The sequence below is a fragment of the Geotrypetes seraphini genome, chromosome 3 (assembly GCF_902459505.1).
Source record: "Geotrypetes seraphini chromosome 3, aGeoSer1.1, whole genome shotgun sequence".
NCBI classification, from domain to species: Eukaryota; Metazoa; Chordata; class Amphibia; order Gymnophiona; family Dermophiidae; genus Geotrypetes; species Geotrypetes seraphini.
This window is the reverse complement of record NC_047086.1, coordinates 21,819,557-21,834,018: the sequence shown is the minus strand read 5'-3', so window position 1 is coordinate 21,834,018 and position 14,462 is coordinate 21,819,557. Positions and strand designations below refer to the sequence as shown.

At 43.4% G+C, this 14,462-nt stretch overlaps 1 protein-coding gene and 1 pseudogene across 1 annotated transcript in view; one reads left to right on the top strand and one right to left on the bottom strand.

Moving 5' to 3' along the window:
- The window catches only part of FAXC (failed axon connections homolog, metaxin like GST domain containing), a 50,546-nt gene extending 41,431 nt beyond the window's left edge, over nt 1-9,115 (bottom strand). The window contains exon 1 of the mRNA XM_033938482.1: nt 8,847-9,115. Within this exon, the coding sequence (XP_033794373.1) occupies nt 8,847-9,115 (269 nt within the window). The remainder of the gene's footprint in view (nt 1-8,846) is intronic.
- A 2,220-nt stretch (nt 9,116-11,335) lies between these two features.
- LOC117356728 lies at nt 11,336-13,582 on the top strand (annotated as a pseudogene).
- Nucleotides 13,583-14,462: the final 880 nt, after the last annotated feature.

Genomic DNA, 14,462 nt, shown 5'->3' with positions numbered 1-14,462 from the left:
CAGAAGAAGATGAAGGTCTTCTGCGTTTGCCCGTGGAGGAAGTCACCAGCTGCCAGGAGTCAGCGTCTCCAGCCTCTTCCTGTATCCCGATTGTTGGTGTCAAGGTTGCAGGGTTGGTCGTTTTGGGCGTCATGAGGATGGTCTTGTCTGGTTCCTGTTCGGTGATCTGGGACAGCTCCTTGATGACTCCATCGATGAAGGCCTCGTCGTCTCGGATGCTTCTTAAGCGCTTTACCTCCTCTCTCAGGCTCCTCAGCTCCTGAAGAATGCTTCCATCTAGCTGATCCATCTCTTCCGTCTGTGTGGAGACTGTAGTCATCTGCGTGGGGGTGGCCTTGGTCTGTGTAGAGACCTCTGTCCTCTGTCCTGGCTCTCCCTCCGTCTGCACAAGCACTGTGGCCACCCCCTGGATCCCTTCTGTGACTGGACTGCCCGTCTTGATTGTAGTTTTGTAGCTTCTGGTTCTGCCTGCCATTTTAATTGTTTATTTTTTTTGTTGTTGTTATTTTTTTTTGTTAGTTATCTGTTAGTGGTTTAGATATTTGTTAGTAATTTGTCGGATAGTGTGAAGGTTTGAAGATTGTTTAGTGGAGACTGTTAGATAAGACTGCCTGTCCCTCCTATCTGTGCCCTTCTCTTCCTCTGCTAACTCCGTCCCTTCTACCTTTCTGCGCCATAAGTTTGGAACAAGCTGCCCAAATCCCTATGGCAGGCTCTGTCTCTGGCAGTGTTCAAGGCCCAGTTAAAAGCCCATCTCTTTCAACTCCTAACTCCTTCCGCCCTGGGTTCTGCATCCCCAACCCTATATGTCATGTCTGTCTGTCCAAGTTAGACTGTAAGCTCTTCTGAGCAGGGACCATCTATAAATGTCAAAATGTACAGCGCTGCAAACGCCTTTCAGTGCTACGTAAGTGATAAATTAACGCAGTCTAGCCCCTTGCATATTTAAGTAGAAGGGCATCAAACTGTCCTTGGCCATGGTTAACTCTTCTATACAAAGCTTTTTGATTGTAAGAATGTAAACTTTTTGCCCAGATTGCTAGCCTGAACGGTTTCAAAAGCTTCTGAGTAATGTCCTGGCATGAGAACCTCCCACGCAAATGGAAGAGATCTGAGAAGGTTAGTACCGGTGTATCAGAAAGACAACTTGATAAAGTTCCAACACTAAGCCCTGGCAAATGGATCGATCAGTAGGAAAAAAAAAAGAGATTTTGTATTTAGATCAAACCTGATGAAGTCTATTAATGCCACGCTACAAAGAAAGAAATTCCTGCTGCCTGATTTAGAAATTAAGGGACCATTTTACTACGCTACATTAAATGCTTAATGCAACTTAAAATGGTGTACCACGCAGGGCTGTGGAGTCGGTAGATAAATGTTCCGACTCCGACTCCTCAGTTTTTTGTACTTCTGACTCCGACTCCAGGTACCCGAAATTTCCTCCAACTCCGACTCCACAGCACTGGTTAATTTTCAGATCGTTAAAATGAAATGTCAAGTTGAGAGAAATGAGCATTTTCGACACCACCTTCTTTTTGCTTTTAATCAAGGTTCTAAGGCCGCAGAAGCTGCTCGCAACATTTGTGCTGTGTATATAGTGGGTGCTATAGCTGAAAGAATCGTTCGTGATTGGTATGCCAAGTTCAAAAATGGAGTCGGTAGATAAATGTTCCGACTCCTCAGTTTTTTATACTTCTGACTCCGACTCCGACTCCAGGTACCCGAAATTTCCTCCGACTCCGACTCCTCGACTCCGACTTCACAGCCCTGGTACCACGGGATATACTCAAGCGTTCTACAGTCACAGCCAAATTAATGCATGCAAACCATGCACTAAAAAATATTTTTTACGTCTTCTTGGAGGGGGTATGTCTGGGAGAGGAAAGCGGACATTGTTGTTTTGTTACCACAAGAAATATAGAAACAAGACAGCAGATAAAGGCCAAATGGCCCATCTAGTCAGCCCATCTACAGCATCCACTATTCTCCTCCTCTCCCTAAGAGATCCCGCATGCCTATCCTATGCTGTCTTGAATTCAAACACTGTCTTTGTCTCCACCACCTCTATCAGGAGCTTATGCCATGCATCTACCACCCTTTCTGTAAAAAAGTATTCTTTAAGCTTAATCCTCTTAACTTCATCCTATGCCCTCTCATTCCGGAGCTTCCTTTCAAATGAAAGAGACTTGTCTCGTGCACATTTATGCCACATAGGTATTTAAATATCTTTATCATATCTTCCCTCTTTCCTCCAAAATATACCATATTGAGATCTTTAAGCCTGTCCCCATATATCTTATGGCAAAGACCACTGAACATTTCAGTAACCTTCCTCTGGACCAATTCCATCCTGTTTATATCTGTTTGAATGTGCGGTCTCCACAATTATATACAATATTCTAAATCAGTAGTCTCAAACTTGCGGCCCGCCAGATACTATTTTGAGGCTCTCAGTATGTTTATCATAATCACAAAAGTAAAATAAAAGAGTTTCTTGATCATATGTCTCTTTAGCTATAAATGACAATAATATTATTAAGACTTAGCCAAAAGGAAAGTTTTACCTCATGCAAAATTGTCATTTCTTTAATAAGACATTAACTGAGGCCCTCCAAGTACCGACAAATCCAAAATGTAGCCCTGCAAAGGGTTTGAGTTTGAGGGGCATCAATACCTCCTTTTTCCTATTGGCCATACCTCTCCCTATGCATCCTAGCATCCTTCTAGCTTTCGCCATCACCTTTTCAACCTTAAGATCATCACATACAATGACACCCAAGTCTTGCTCCTCTTTCGTGCACAAAAGTTCTTCACCCCCTAAACTGCCGTTCCCTTGAGGTTTTGCATGACCTTGCATTTCTTAGCATTAAATGATTAGTGCAGAAATTCTCCATGAGCCCTTAAGAGGAAATTCTATAAGTGGTGCCTAAAGTGTAGGCACCTACATCAATAAACTGATTTCAAAATTAGAGTTAATGACATCATTGATGAGCTTTAACAAGCTCATAATGAGAAAATAAAAGGTTAATTTGGTGGTAGGTGCCTACACCCAGGCGCCTACCACAAGGTAGGCATGGTTAGGGGCAGATCGGGGGCATTTTGTTAAGTTAGGTGTTGGTAGGCATTGGTGCCTACATTGTAGGCATGGTAAACCCTAGCATTAGAGACCTACAATGTAAACGTGATTCTGTTAAACGCCTACTGTGTGATTGATACATCTAGATGCCTCCTGCATTGTAGGCATCATTAACAGAATCTGGCCTTTACTACACAACAGGCAATAAGTGCTCATGTGCTAATGACAACATCAGTGCAAAGGCCATTAATGCAAAGAATGGAAAAAGGCCATTTTTACGGCTATGGTAAAATTGGCCTCAGCTCGCAGGAAAAAATATGTAAAACATGCAAAAATGTGACTTCTTAAACCACTGTAAATCAAAAGTAGAAATCTGCAGACTTAATAATTCTCAACAGGGACCTCCTGTTTTGCAAAGTTGCTGCTTCAGGGGAAAAAGAATAATCACTTCTCTGTCAAAATGGCTCCATGTTTTTGTGTATAGCATTCAGAGACTGTTTCACTTCATTTTATTACATTATTGCCAATACTAGTGTTTAAGCCCGTTATATTAACGGGTGCTAGAATATATGTATGTCTGTCTTTCTTTCTGTCTGTCTCTCTCCCTCTGGCCCCCTGTTTGCCTGTCTGTCTTTCTTTCTTTCTGTCTCTCTCCCTGTCCGCTGTCTTTCTATCTTTCTGTGGCCCCTTGCCTGCCTGCCTGCCTTTCTTTGTCTTTCTCTATGGCCCCCTTAATTTTGCCCGGCAAAATAAGCCGCTTCTGAGGCTGGATGGGGTTTAAAAGAAAAACAGGTTGATATGAAATGATGGAGTGGTATTTTTGATATATTGTTATTTTTGCCAGTCATATTACTTCCTTATAATACCCCTGTCAAAACGTGGGGTGGGGGTCATAAAATTGCAGCGCTTTTGAACTTTCCCGCAACTCGCACATAAACCTAGCCTAACTGGGTGAGAAAGAGACGAAAATGGCAACTCAGGAGGAGCCCACTTCCTCCTCATCGTAACATTCTGGGATTGAAAGAAAGCAACACTAACCCTTGACGGGAGCACCGCTGAGATGGCTACGTGGATTTCAGCCGTGGAGTCACGTGACGGTAACGCTCAGCTGTTGTGCAGGCACCGCTGCCTTTTTTTGAGTTCCTCCTCGGCGGCGTAATGATCTCTCTTGAACCGAAGGCTTGCGGCTCTATGAGACGAATCACCTCCTCTCCGCATCCCCTTTCCTCCTTCCTTCCTTCAGACGGCAAGAGCCGCCACGGCCGACAGGTTCCGCGCCGCCGCACGCATGCGCATTCCTACCTGCGGGTCCCTACAGCTCACGGAAAACGGGAGCACGCAGGTGGGAGTGAGCATATGCGCTTAGGGCTTTATTATATTAGATTGTTGCCTTGCTATGTATCTACATTTCAATTTTTTGTTATACACAAGTGTTTTGGCTTCCCTGGGCCGCACTGGCCGAAAAAAATATTTCTCGGGCCGCACAAACGCGCAAATGCTGCAGCAAGACAGAGGAGGGAGCCGGCAAGACAGTAAACATCCAGGGGCAGCAGAGGAAAACACTGCATCACCAGGGATTTAAAAGATAGGCCTGTGAGGGGAACCTCTGGTATGAGAAGTGGCTTTAGGGCTTTCTTGATTGGCAAAGGGCTTGTGGGTGGGAGATGTTGGGGGCTTCTTGACTGTAGGAGGTTTGGGGGTGTCCTAGCCATGGTGTGGCCATTGGGAGGAAGGAAGAGAGGAGGTAGCTGTTTTGCACTGGCACCATTAAAGGCACCCAGGAGTAGCAACATTCCAGAGCTGAGATTGTGATGTCATAATGCCTCATTCCACCAATGCCTAAGTGCCAACCTCATCAGTGATGTCACAATGGTTTGATTGGCTCACATAAAAACATAAGAATTGCAATACTGGGACGGACCGAAGGTCCATCAAGTCCAGTATCCTTTTTCCAACAGTGGCCAACCCAGGTCCCAAGAGCCTAGCTAGATCTCAACTAGTAAAATAGATTTTATGCTGCTTATCCTAGGAATTAGCAGTGGATTTCCCTAAGCCATCTCAATAATCGCCTATGGACTTCTCTTTTAATAAATTATCCAAACCTTTTTTTAAACCCTGCTAACCTAACTGATTTCACCACATTCTCCACCAACAAATTCCAGAGGTTAATTACATGTTGTGTGAAGATATAGTTTCTCCAGTCTGGTTTTAATCTACTACTTGGTAGCTTCATCTAATGCCCCTTACAGTTAGTATTTTTTGGAAAGAGTAAACAAGTGATTCACATCTACCCTTCCCACTCCACTCAGTACTTTGTGGCCCAAAGCTCCCAGGACAGAACTTGTGATCACTGTTATACTGTAGGAAACTGAGTACTGTATATGCTATTTCCAATTAAGGTATATGCTATTAATCTCCTTGTGTTCTTGAATCACAGGAGCTGTCCACATCATGGTGCTGAACAGTAGTGAAAACAGCTTTAATCTAAAAAGCCTAGGTTTATTGGTCATGCATGTTGACTTTGAAGATCATGCTGTCCAGTGCACAGAATCGTTTTAAAGCAGCTTATATAATTCAAGTGTAGTTAATATTATGATTTCTTTTTTTTTTAATTCTAATATTTAATTTCTATGGAGATATTGGTATTCAAGGTTTTCTCCCAAGGAGAATGGTTCTGTTGACACACCTATAAATTCCAGGAAGCCATCAATCATACTGACAGATCTGAAGGCGGAATACAGAAAAGCCTACTAATGGTAACTCAGTGAAGAAAATTATTTTAAAATAGTGGACTTAATATAAAAAATTAACATTATTTTATTCCAGTAAAATGTACAAAAATACGAAAACTGGCAAAGCTACACATGAAAATGGTGTAGATTCTGCACTGTTCATGGAGGAAAGTGTTTATGAACAACTTGAAAAACTGAAGGTGGACAAAGTGATGGGACCGAACGGGATCCATCCCAGGATACAGAGGGAGCTCAGAAAGGTTCTGGCGGGAGTGGTTCCTGGGGATTGGAGAAGAGCGGATGTGGTCCCTATTCACAAAAGTGGTCACAGAGATGAAGTGGGAAACTACAGGCCGGTAAGCCTCACTTTGGTTGTTGGAAAAATAATGGAAGTGTTGCAGAAAGAAAGGATAGTGAACTTCCTAGAATCTAATGGGTTACAGGATCCGACGCAACATGGTAAAGGTAAATTGTGCTAAACAAGCCTGATTGAATTTTTTGATTGGGTGACTGTAGAATTGGATCAAGGACATATGCTAGATGTAATTTACTTAGATTTCAGCAAAACCTTTGACATGGTTCCTCATAGGAGGCACTTGAACAAACTTGACGGGCTGAAGTTAGGACCCAAAGTGGTGAACTGGATTAGAAACTGGTTGACGGACAGACGCCAAAAGGAATTCGAAGAAGGAAAGGTGAGTAGTGGAGTTCCTCAGGGTTCGGTGCTGGGGCCAATCCTGTTCAATATGTTTGTGAGTGACATTGTTGAAGGGTTATATTTTCTGCTTATAAAAGTTTTTTCAATACAACTACAATACTATTTTATTCTAAAGCAACAAAAAAATATTTTGTCTACCTTTTGTCGTGTCTGCTTTAATCATCTTGTCTTCACTCTCTTCTTTCTAGCCAGCATTTGTCCGCTCTCTGTCTTCCATGCAGCATCAGCCCCTTCCATCCACTGTCCGCCCTCTCCCCATTCCATATGGCATCTTCCCTCTTTTTATGCTCCTTCAATAAACTGTCTATCCTATGCCTTTCTCTCCTTTGTACATGAATGATTTCAGCTCTGCCATCTCTCCATTTTTCTCTCTCTGTCACCACCCCGTCCTCTATGCTCTGGCATCTATCTCTTCTCCTTTCTTTCCTTCACACCCCACAGTCTGGTATCTTCCCTTCCCTGATTCTCTGGCATCTCTCTCCTTTCCTTTTCTTCCATCTCTCCCTCCCCCCTCCATGCTCTGACATCTCCTCCTTTCTTTCCCCCTTCCTTTTCCCTTGGTCTGGCATACCTTCCTCCTTCCCTCCATGCCCTGGCATCTCTTCCTCCCTCCCTTCCTTCCAAGCCCTGGCATCTCCTTTCATTCCCTCCCTCATCTTCCTTCTTCCTCTCTTTCTTCCTCCAGTTGGGTGCAGCAAGTCTCTCCCCCTCTGCTCCCTTTCCTCCTTCTATCACCCAAGGCCTGGTGTCATGAACCTCTTCGGCTAGCAACTTCGCTTTCTCCTGCCGGTGATTCCCTCTGGCGCGTCACTGATGTTTATTAATAATAATAATAATAATAACAACAGTTTATATACCGCAGGACCGTGAAGTTCTATGCGGTTTACAATGAATTAGAAAGTTTCTACAAATTGAATGGAACATTCATAGTTAGAGATTAGTGGTTAACAGTTTACAAGATCAGATTTGGGGGTGGGATTGTGATGGGGTCTATTGTCCAGATTCGTTACCTAGGTATTTCGAGAACAGGTATGTTTTTAGGTGTTTCCTAAATTCACCATAGTTGTTTGTGTGTGTAATTAGTTTTTCCAGGTCTTTGCCCCATAAGGCTGCTTGATACGATAGAAGTTGGAGTTGTTTAGAGTCTTGCGATAGGAGGGAGGGAGAAATAGATAGGAGGGTCAGGTTGGGGGGAGGGGGCACCCGGGACGATGATGATGCTGCTGCTGCCGGCGAATCCAGCAAGGGTGAGGCCCCAAAGCAAAGCACTGGCGGGCTCCCCTGACCATTTCAGGCCCTAGGCCTGTGCCTACTGGGCTTATCCTTTAATCCAGCCCTGACCGTATGCCTGGAACAGGCTGCGCCTGAATCAATACATCATGCTCCATCTCTAGCAGTATTCAAATCCAAGCTAAAAGCCCACTTTTTTTTAAGCTGCTTTCAACTCTTAACTCTCACTTACTGATGTCAGACAAGTTCCTGGAGGAAAAGTCCATAGTCTGTTATTGAGAAAGACATGGGGGAAGCCACTACTTGCCCTGTATCAGTAGCATGGAATATTGCTACACCTTGGGTTTTAGGGACCTGGATTGGCCACCGTGAGAACGGGCTACTGGGCTTGATGGACCATTGGTCGGACCGAGTAAGGCTATTCTTATCTGTACCATTTCTTCTACCAGAATCTTCCCAATCCTGAGATGTCCTGCCTGTGTGTCTCCAAATTAGATTGTAAGCTCTTCTGAGCAGGGACCATCTATTTGAATGTTAAATGTACAAGCGCTGTGTATGCCTTTCAGCGCTATAGAAATGATAAATAGCAGTAAATTCTGCTGGGATCTATCTGCCTGCCCTTCCAGCCCTGCCCTCGCATGACTCCCTACCGATCCATATGCACTTGTTTACTTCAAAAGATGTTCCTTAAAAAAAAAAAAAAAAGCTCCCCCCCCCCCCCATGTGTATTGTAGCCAGCATAACTTCCGATTCCCAGTCAGTGAAAGCATTGTGTCCCTGAGATGTGCCCAATCCAGCTGTGAAATCATCACCAGCAATGATTTGGCATTTCTCAAGTATTTTAGGCAAAATGCTCCTCCAGTCGCCATGGCTGGGATTTGTCTGCAAAAGACACAGTTAAGAAACAAAAGACGGTCGAAGGGCCGAAATATAAATCAAGCTGCATGCATGAATTAAAAACACTATGCAATCGATATCTATCACTGATTGGGGGGGGGGGTTGGGAGAGACAGAACTAAGGACGGAGAGGTTTAGAAACAAGGTCAAGGAGGGCAAAGGCTCGGGTTTCGGCCCGGTTTCGGCCGCTTACCTGATGGCCAGCAGCTCGTGGATCAGGTAGGCGGCGGCCGCCAGCAGGGCCCCCCCGGTCACGTAGAGGGTCTTCTTCCACCAGGAGTCGGGCCCCAGCCCCGCCATGACGCCGCCCGAGTCGTGCAGAGAGAAAGCGAGGATGTCCCCATAGAAGGCGCACGGCTCGTCCGAGCCCCCTCCCGCAGCCCAGCCCAGGGCCAGGCTCTGGTTGCAGCTCAGCTCCAGCACGCAGGAGCGGGGCGAGGCGAAGGCCACCCCCCAGTGCATGCTGCGTGCCCCCCCCGGGAGAGCGGGCCCCGAGGGCGGCTGCCTCCGCCGCCCCCCCTCCCCACCCCACCCCCTTCTCCTGGGCTCGGGCTGAGAGCGGAGGCAGCGCCTTCCTCCCTGCGCGGCGATCGGGGAAGGGCGATTTGCCCGCCAGGAGATGGGCAGGGCTGCCGGGCAAGGGAGGGCTCTGTGGGGCTCAGGTGTTCTGCGCTCAGTAGCAGCCTCCCTCTTTTGATTTTCAACTGAGGCTCCCCTGGCCCTGGTGATCGCCCTTATTGTTTCTTCCTCCATGGCTACCAGACAAAAATGCCGGGTTTCAGGGCGCCGCTTCGACCTTTGCGATCTTTTTATTACGGCGCGCTAACTGGTTTGGCGCGCGCTAAAGATTAGCACATGCTCAAAGCTAAAGCGCCTATAGACTGGGCTCCTTTTACAAATGTGCGCTAGCGGTTTTCGCGCTTGCTTAACGTGCGCTAAAATGCCTGCACACTAGCCACTACCGCCTCCTCTTGAGCGGGCGGTAGTTTTTCGGGTAGCACGCACTAATCCAGTGCATGCGCTAAAAACGCTAGCGCACCTTTGTAAAAGGAACCCATAATCTATAGGCACTTTAGCTTTGAGCGTGTGCTAATCTTTAGCGCACGCCAAACCAGTTAGCGCACCTTAATCAAAGGACCCCTTTGGGTATAATGGAGCGGAGATTAAAGGTTTCTAGGGGTTGTTGGATTTCTCTGTCTTTTCGTGGGCACATTGCCTCAGTAGTAAGGACAGTCTTTTAAGATCCATCTTGTGCTGAAGCTACCTAAGTTACTCTTTCCTGAAAATTTTCAACAGGTTATGCAGTTTTGTGTAATGCTCTCTTCTGTAGACTTCCTAACAAGGTGTTGAGAGTGTTAAAGGTAGCGCAGAATGCGGCAGCAAAAGTGATAGGGTATTTCTCGTTATGAACATGTATCTTCTCCAATCTTGGGGGGACAATCCAGTTAAAAGGTGTCATGCATGCAGGTAAATTAGGGAAATCCCTTTTCTTCGAATTCACTGAGCTTTGGAATAGAGGTCTGCACGAGAACGGGGATCGCGGGAATCCCACGGGGTCCGACGGGAATCCCCACCCTAACCCACGGGACTCCCATGGGGACCCCTTTCTGGCCCAAGGGACTCCCACGGGGATGGAAGGCTTTGGAAGCAGGGTTCGTCCATATAATATAATGGACACGTCAGTCTTAGTAAAAGAGGGGGTTTATAAGTTAATTACCTGAACAGAAAATAAAAAAAGGGTTCCACCAAGGAGATTCCACAAGGAAAACAGCAGCGCAAACACAAAAGAAACTGTGGAATCGATGATCCTGTTAGAAGTAATTACTGCTTTTTATGGGGACAGGCGGGGATGGAGGTACTTCCTTGAGGGTACGGATGGGGACGGAGAGAATCCTGGGGGGGATGGGTAGGATTTCTTTGGAATAACCTCCCTGCCCCGCTGCGGAACCTAGGCTCATTCCAATTATTCCGAAAGCATCTGAAAACCTGGCTTTTCTCCAAAACGTAAAGCTATCTATTTAAAATGTAAAGCTAGCTATCCTGTTCATAACCTCTAATTTCTTAATATGTCCTTCCCTCATTTATTGAATTACCTGTAAACCGTGCCAAACTCTATCTTTATGGAGATGATGCGGTATACAAACTTAAGGTTTAGTTTAGTTTAAGATATTGGTACTGGTATTTCAGACCATCCAGCATGCATTACCAAAGATGATGATTAATTTAATTACATCGTCTATGCTCTCTCGTACATTACAATCTGAATCTCAGCATCTTTTTGGAAGTACCTTCAGTATGGTTGATTGCTAAATCCACTCCACGCTAGGATAGTGTGGTAAGTCCTCAAGTGTGGAATGCCTTACCTGATGCTATCTGTCAGATTCCAATGTAACTTTGCATAAGTCTTTCAAAACTTAAACCTCCTTTTATGAAACTGCAATAGCAGTTTCTAGCGCAGGGAGCCGCGATGAATGGTCCGCGCTGCTCCTTACACTCATTGAGTTCATATGAGGGTCGGGAGCAGCACGGGCCATTCAGCGCGGCTCTCCGCGCTAGTAACTGCTATCAAGGATTACGACTTGGTGGATGGCTGGTTAGCAGTTGAGCTCCCTCCTCTGAGCATCATTTATTAGAATCCAAAGTTATAATTTTTCTTCTATTTTACTTTAAATTCCTCTAATAATGGCATCAAACAAGCAGAAGATGCAGGAAACTCCCGCAAAATCTACAGGAAAGATAAAAAGATTAAAAGAAGATCCACAGATTCCTAATGGGATTCCTCTGCCATTGGATGCCTTAGATGTAATAGAAGTAATAGAGGAACTCAGAAACATCAATTTAACGTTAATTGAGATGAGGAAAGAGATGAACATCATGAATAGCAAGTTGGACATAGTAAACAACAGAATGGATAAGATTGAAAATAGAATAGAAAAGATTGAACATGTGCAACAGGACCATAAAGAAGATCATATAATCCTAAAAGAAATGAGTAAAAAAATGATGGATCTGGAGAACAGATCAAGAAGACAGAATATTAGGATTCTTGGATTAAAGGAAGGGGCTGAGGGGGAAAATATGATATCCTTTTTAGAAGACACAATATCGAAAATTATTCCAAGCAAATTAAAAGTGCCAATTGAAATAGAGAGAGCACACAGGATTGGGGGAAAATTTTCAAAATCAAGAAAATCCCAGGCCAGTAATATTAAGGCTAATGAGATTTCAACATGTATTTGAAATTTTATAAGTTGCAAAAGAAACAAAAAATTTGGCTTATAAAGATTCCAAATTACTCTTTGTCCCAGATTTTGCCAAAGAGACTGTTCAGCTGAGAAAGCAATTCCTACAATTAAAGACAACCATTAAAGGATATTGGAGCTAAATATGGGTTACATTATCCAGCACTGATGAGAGTTACATATAAAGATAAATTTCATCAATTTGAGGATCCAGAAAAACTTCAAGAGTTTCATCTCAAGAAGCACCTATGAACCAATTATTATACTGATGGAAACTGTGACTTTGACTTTGTTGGTTTTTTTTTTTTTTTACCTTGATCTGGAAAGTTTGAAGAAATACAGAAATAACTTAATATTTTTATTATTGACTTTGTTTGATATAGAAAATGGATATTGCAACTGATTTTTAACTGTATTGGAACCATTGGAATAGTCATCATTTCAAACAGAAGAAGATTCTACACGTAAGCAGGAAAACAGCTGATACATTACTATATTCAAATAGTCACCTGATGTCAGAGGAAGCAGATGATGAGAGGGGGAGGGGAGAAGAAACAGAGGAGGCCGTTGAGAGTCTTCGTTCTGGATATGGAGCCAGGGAATCTGATGATGAGGCATAAATGGAACTCTTTGGCCAGCTGATTTTGATATCAGGACGTGAAGTTTGAAAAATAGCTTTGTAGAATAGAACTGGTGAGTGAAGCAGGAATTTGTGACTCAAAGGCGGAGCTGTGGAGGTAAGCGCGATCTAAAGATATGCCTTTCATTCCTTATTGGGTAATGTAGGAGCACTTCACCCCACCTCCTTCCTGACGCAAGCGCCACATAGACTCAGTGTAGACAGAGCGGCATGTACAGTACTACGTGAGCGCACTCATTCTCTGCCCAATCAAATGGTCCATGGATTGGAGCTTAGAGATGGAGCTTTTCATGCAGGGTGGCCAATTACTTACTTACTTTCGGCCGCAGTTCACATTACCGCGTGTGGAACTACTCAGGTGTCTGGCAGTTTTGAGGCTGGAGAAGCGGATTTGGCCTAGGCGATAGGAAATGGAGGTGGAATGAATGTTGAATCGGCAGCCACTGATGCTCTTAGTCAAACCCTCAGCTGTGAGACAGCAACACCGGAAAATGGGCCATAGTAACCTAATCAAAACCAGTTTATGCGAATCACACAGCAGTATCTCCCTTGTATGGCACGCCTCTGCCTTGTTAGCACTCTCCTGGAGGATGGTATCAACAGAGGAATAAGCAGCGGGAATACATCGAGGACATGTGATATTGTAGCTGCTTCTTAGCTTCTCTTTTTGGGTTCAGTAACCTGATAGGACAGCTGAGGGGCTGTATACTGAACCTGAGCTGAAACTTTGTGATGTGTGCTGGTTTTGAATTACTTGTCATTATTGCCTTGCAAAACAGTGCATACAGTATTCTATGGGTGCTAAAGGGGGTGGTTTGCTCCTGCTTCTGGCTGAGTTAATGTATGCTGTATGAGTTATGATATGTATGAGTTATGGTAGCTGGCGTGCCTACCAAGGGGAAGAATTCTCCAAAACAATACATGCAGCTGGAATATTCTGTGTGGTTTGTACTCAAATTCATGACACTGTTGCACTTTGACATCAGTTTATTCTCAATTCTTCAGAATATTGTGGGCACAGCACTGATAGTTCTAATGGCTGCATGATACAACTCTTGGTGCAGTATCTTCATATCCATTTATATAATAGTATCTGTTCGAGTTATACTTTCATTGATATTGGACTTCTTTTAGAGAAAATATAAAAATATTATATTGTTATTATCCTAGATAAGGATTTGAAATATATTTTAATCCTGTTGTCATAATAATAAAAAGAAGGGTTCTTATTTATTCATATTAAATCACTAATATTTAAGTAATTTTATTGATATGGTGAAGACTCTATGAATTGAATGTATTTCTCAGGTAATTTAATTAATATTTTATGTGGTTAACATACTTCAGTATATATTATTTTTCCTATATGAATTGATAAAACAAAGATATTTATGAAATATTTATTATTTTAGGGAGGATTAATTATATTTAATAAAAAGGGGGAAAATAGATTTCTTAGATTTATGAATTATTCAATTTAGTAAGATTAAAAATTGATTATTAAAGGGGATATTAAATGGTTTCACTTCTTAAGTAGGACTATATATCTAGTGATAAATTTTTTAATGACATAGGTCAATCAATTATTATAGTGTAGAGGAAGTATTAAAATAAGGTGCCTGGAGGAGGGTTGGGGCTACCAGTCTGAATTTATGTCTTCAAGTTATTGTAATATAAGGAGGATGGGGATATGGGAGGGAATAGGGAAGGGTTTTTGGGATCTTAGAAATATAATGTTCAAAGGATCAAGGGAGGGAAAGGGATTTGAGAAGGGGAGGTTTGGGAGGGTCGGGTACTATGTTCCACATATTAAATTAAGGGAAATGAGATATGTACAGAAAAATCATAATAATGTGAAATATTTGATGGGGTTCATGTGTTCTGTAAATAAATTTCTTAATGGAGCTTAAATTATTCTCGTTAAATG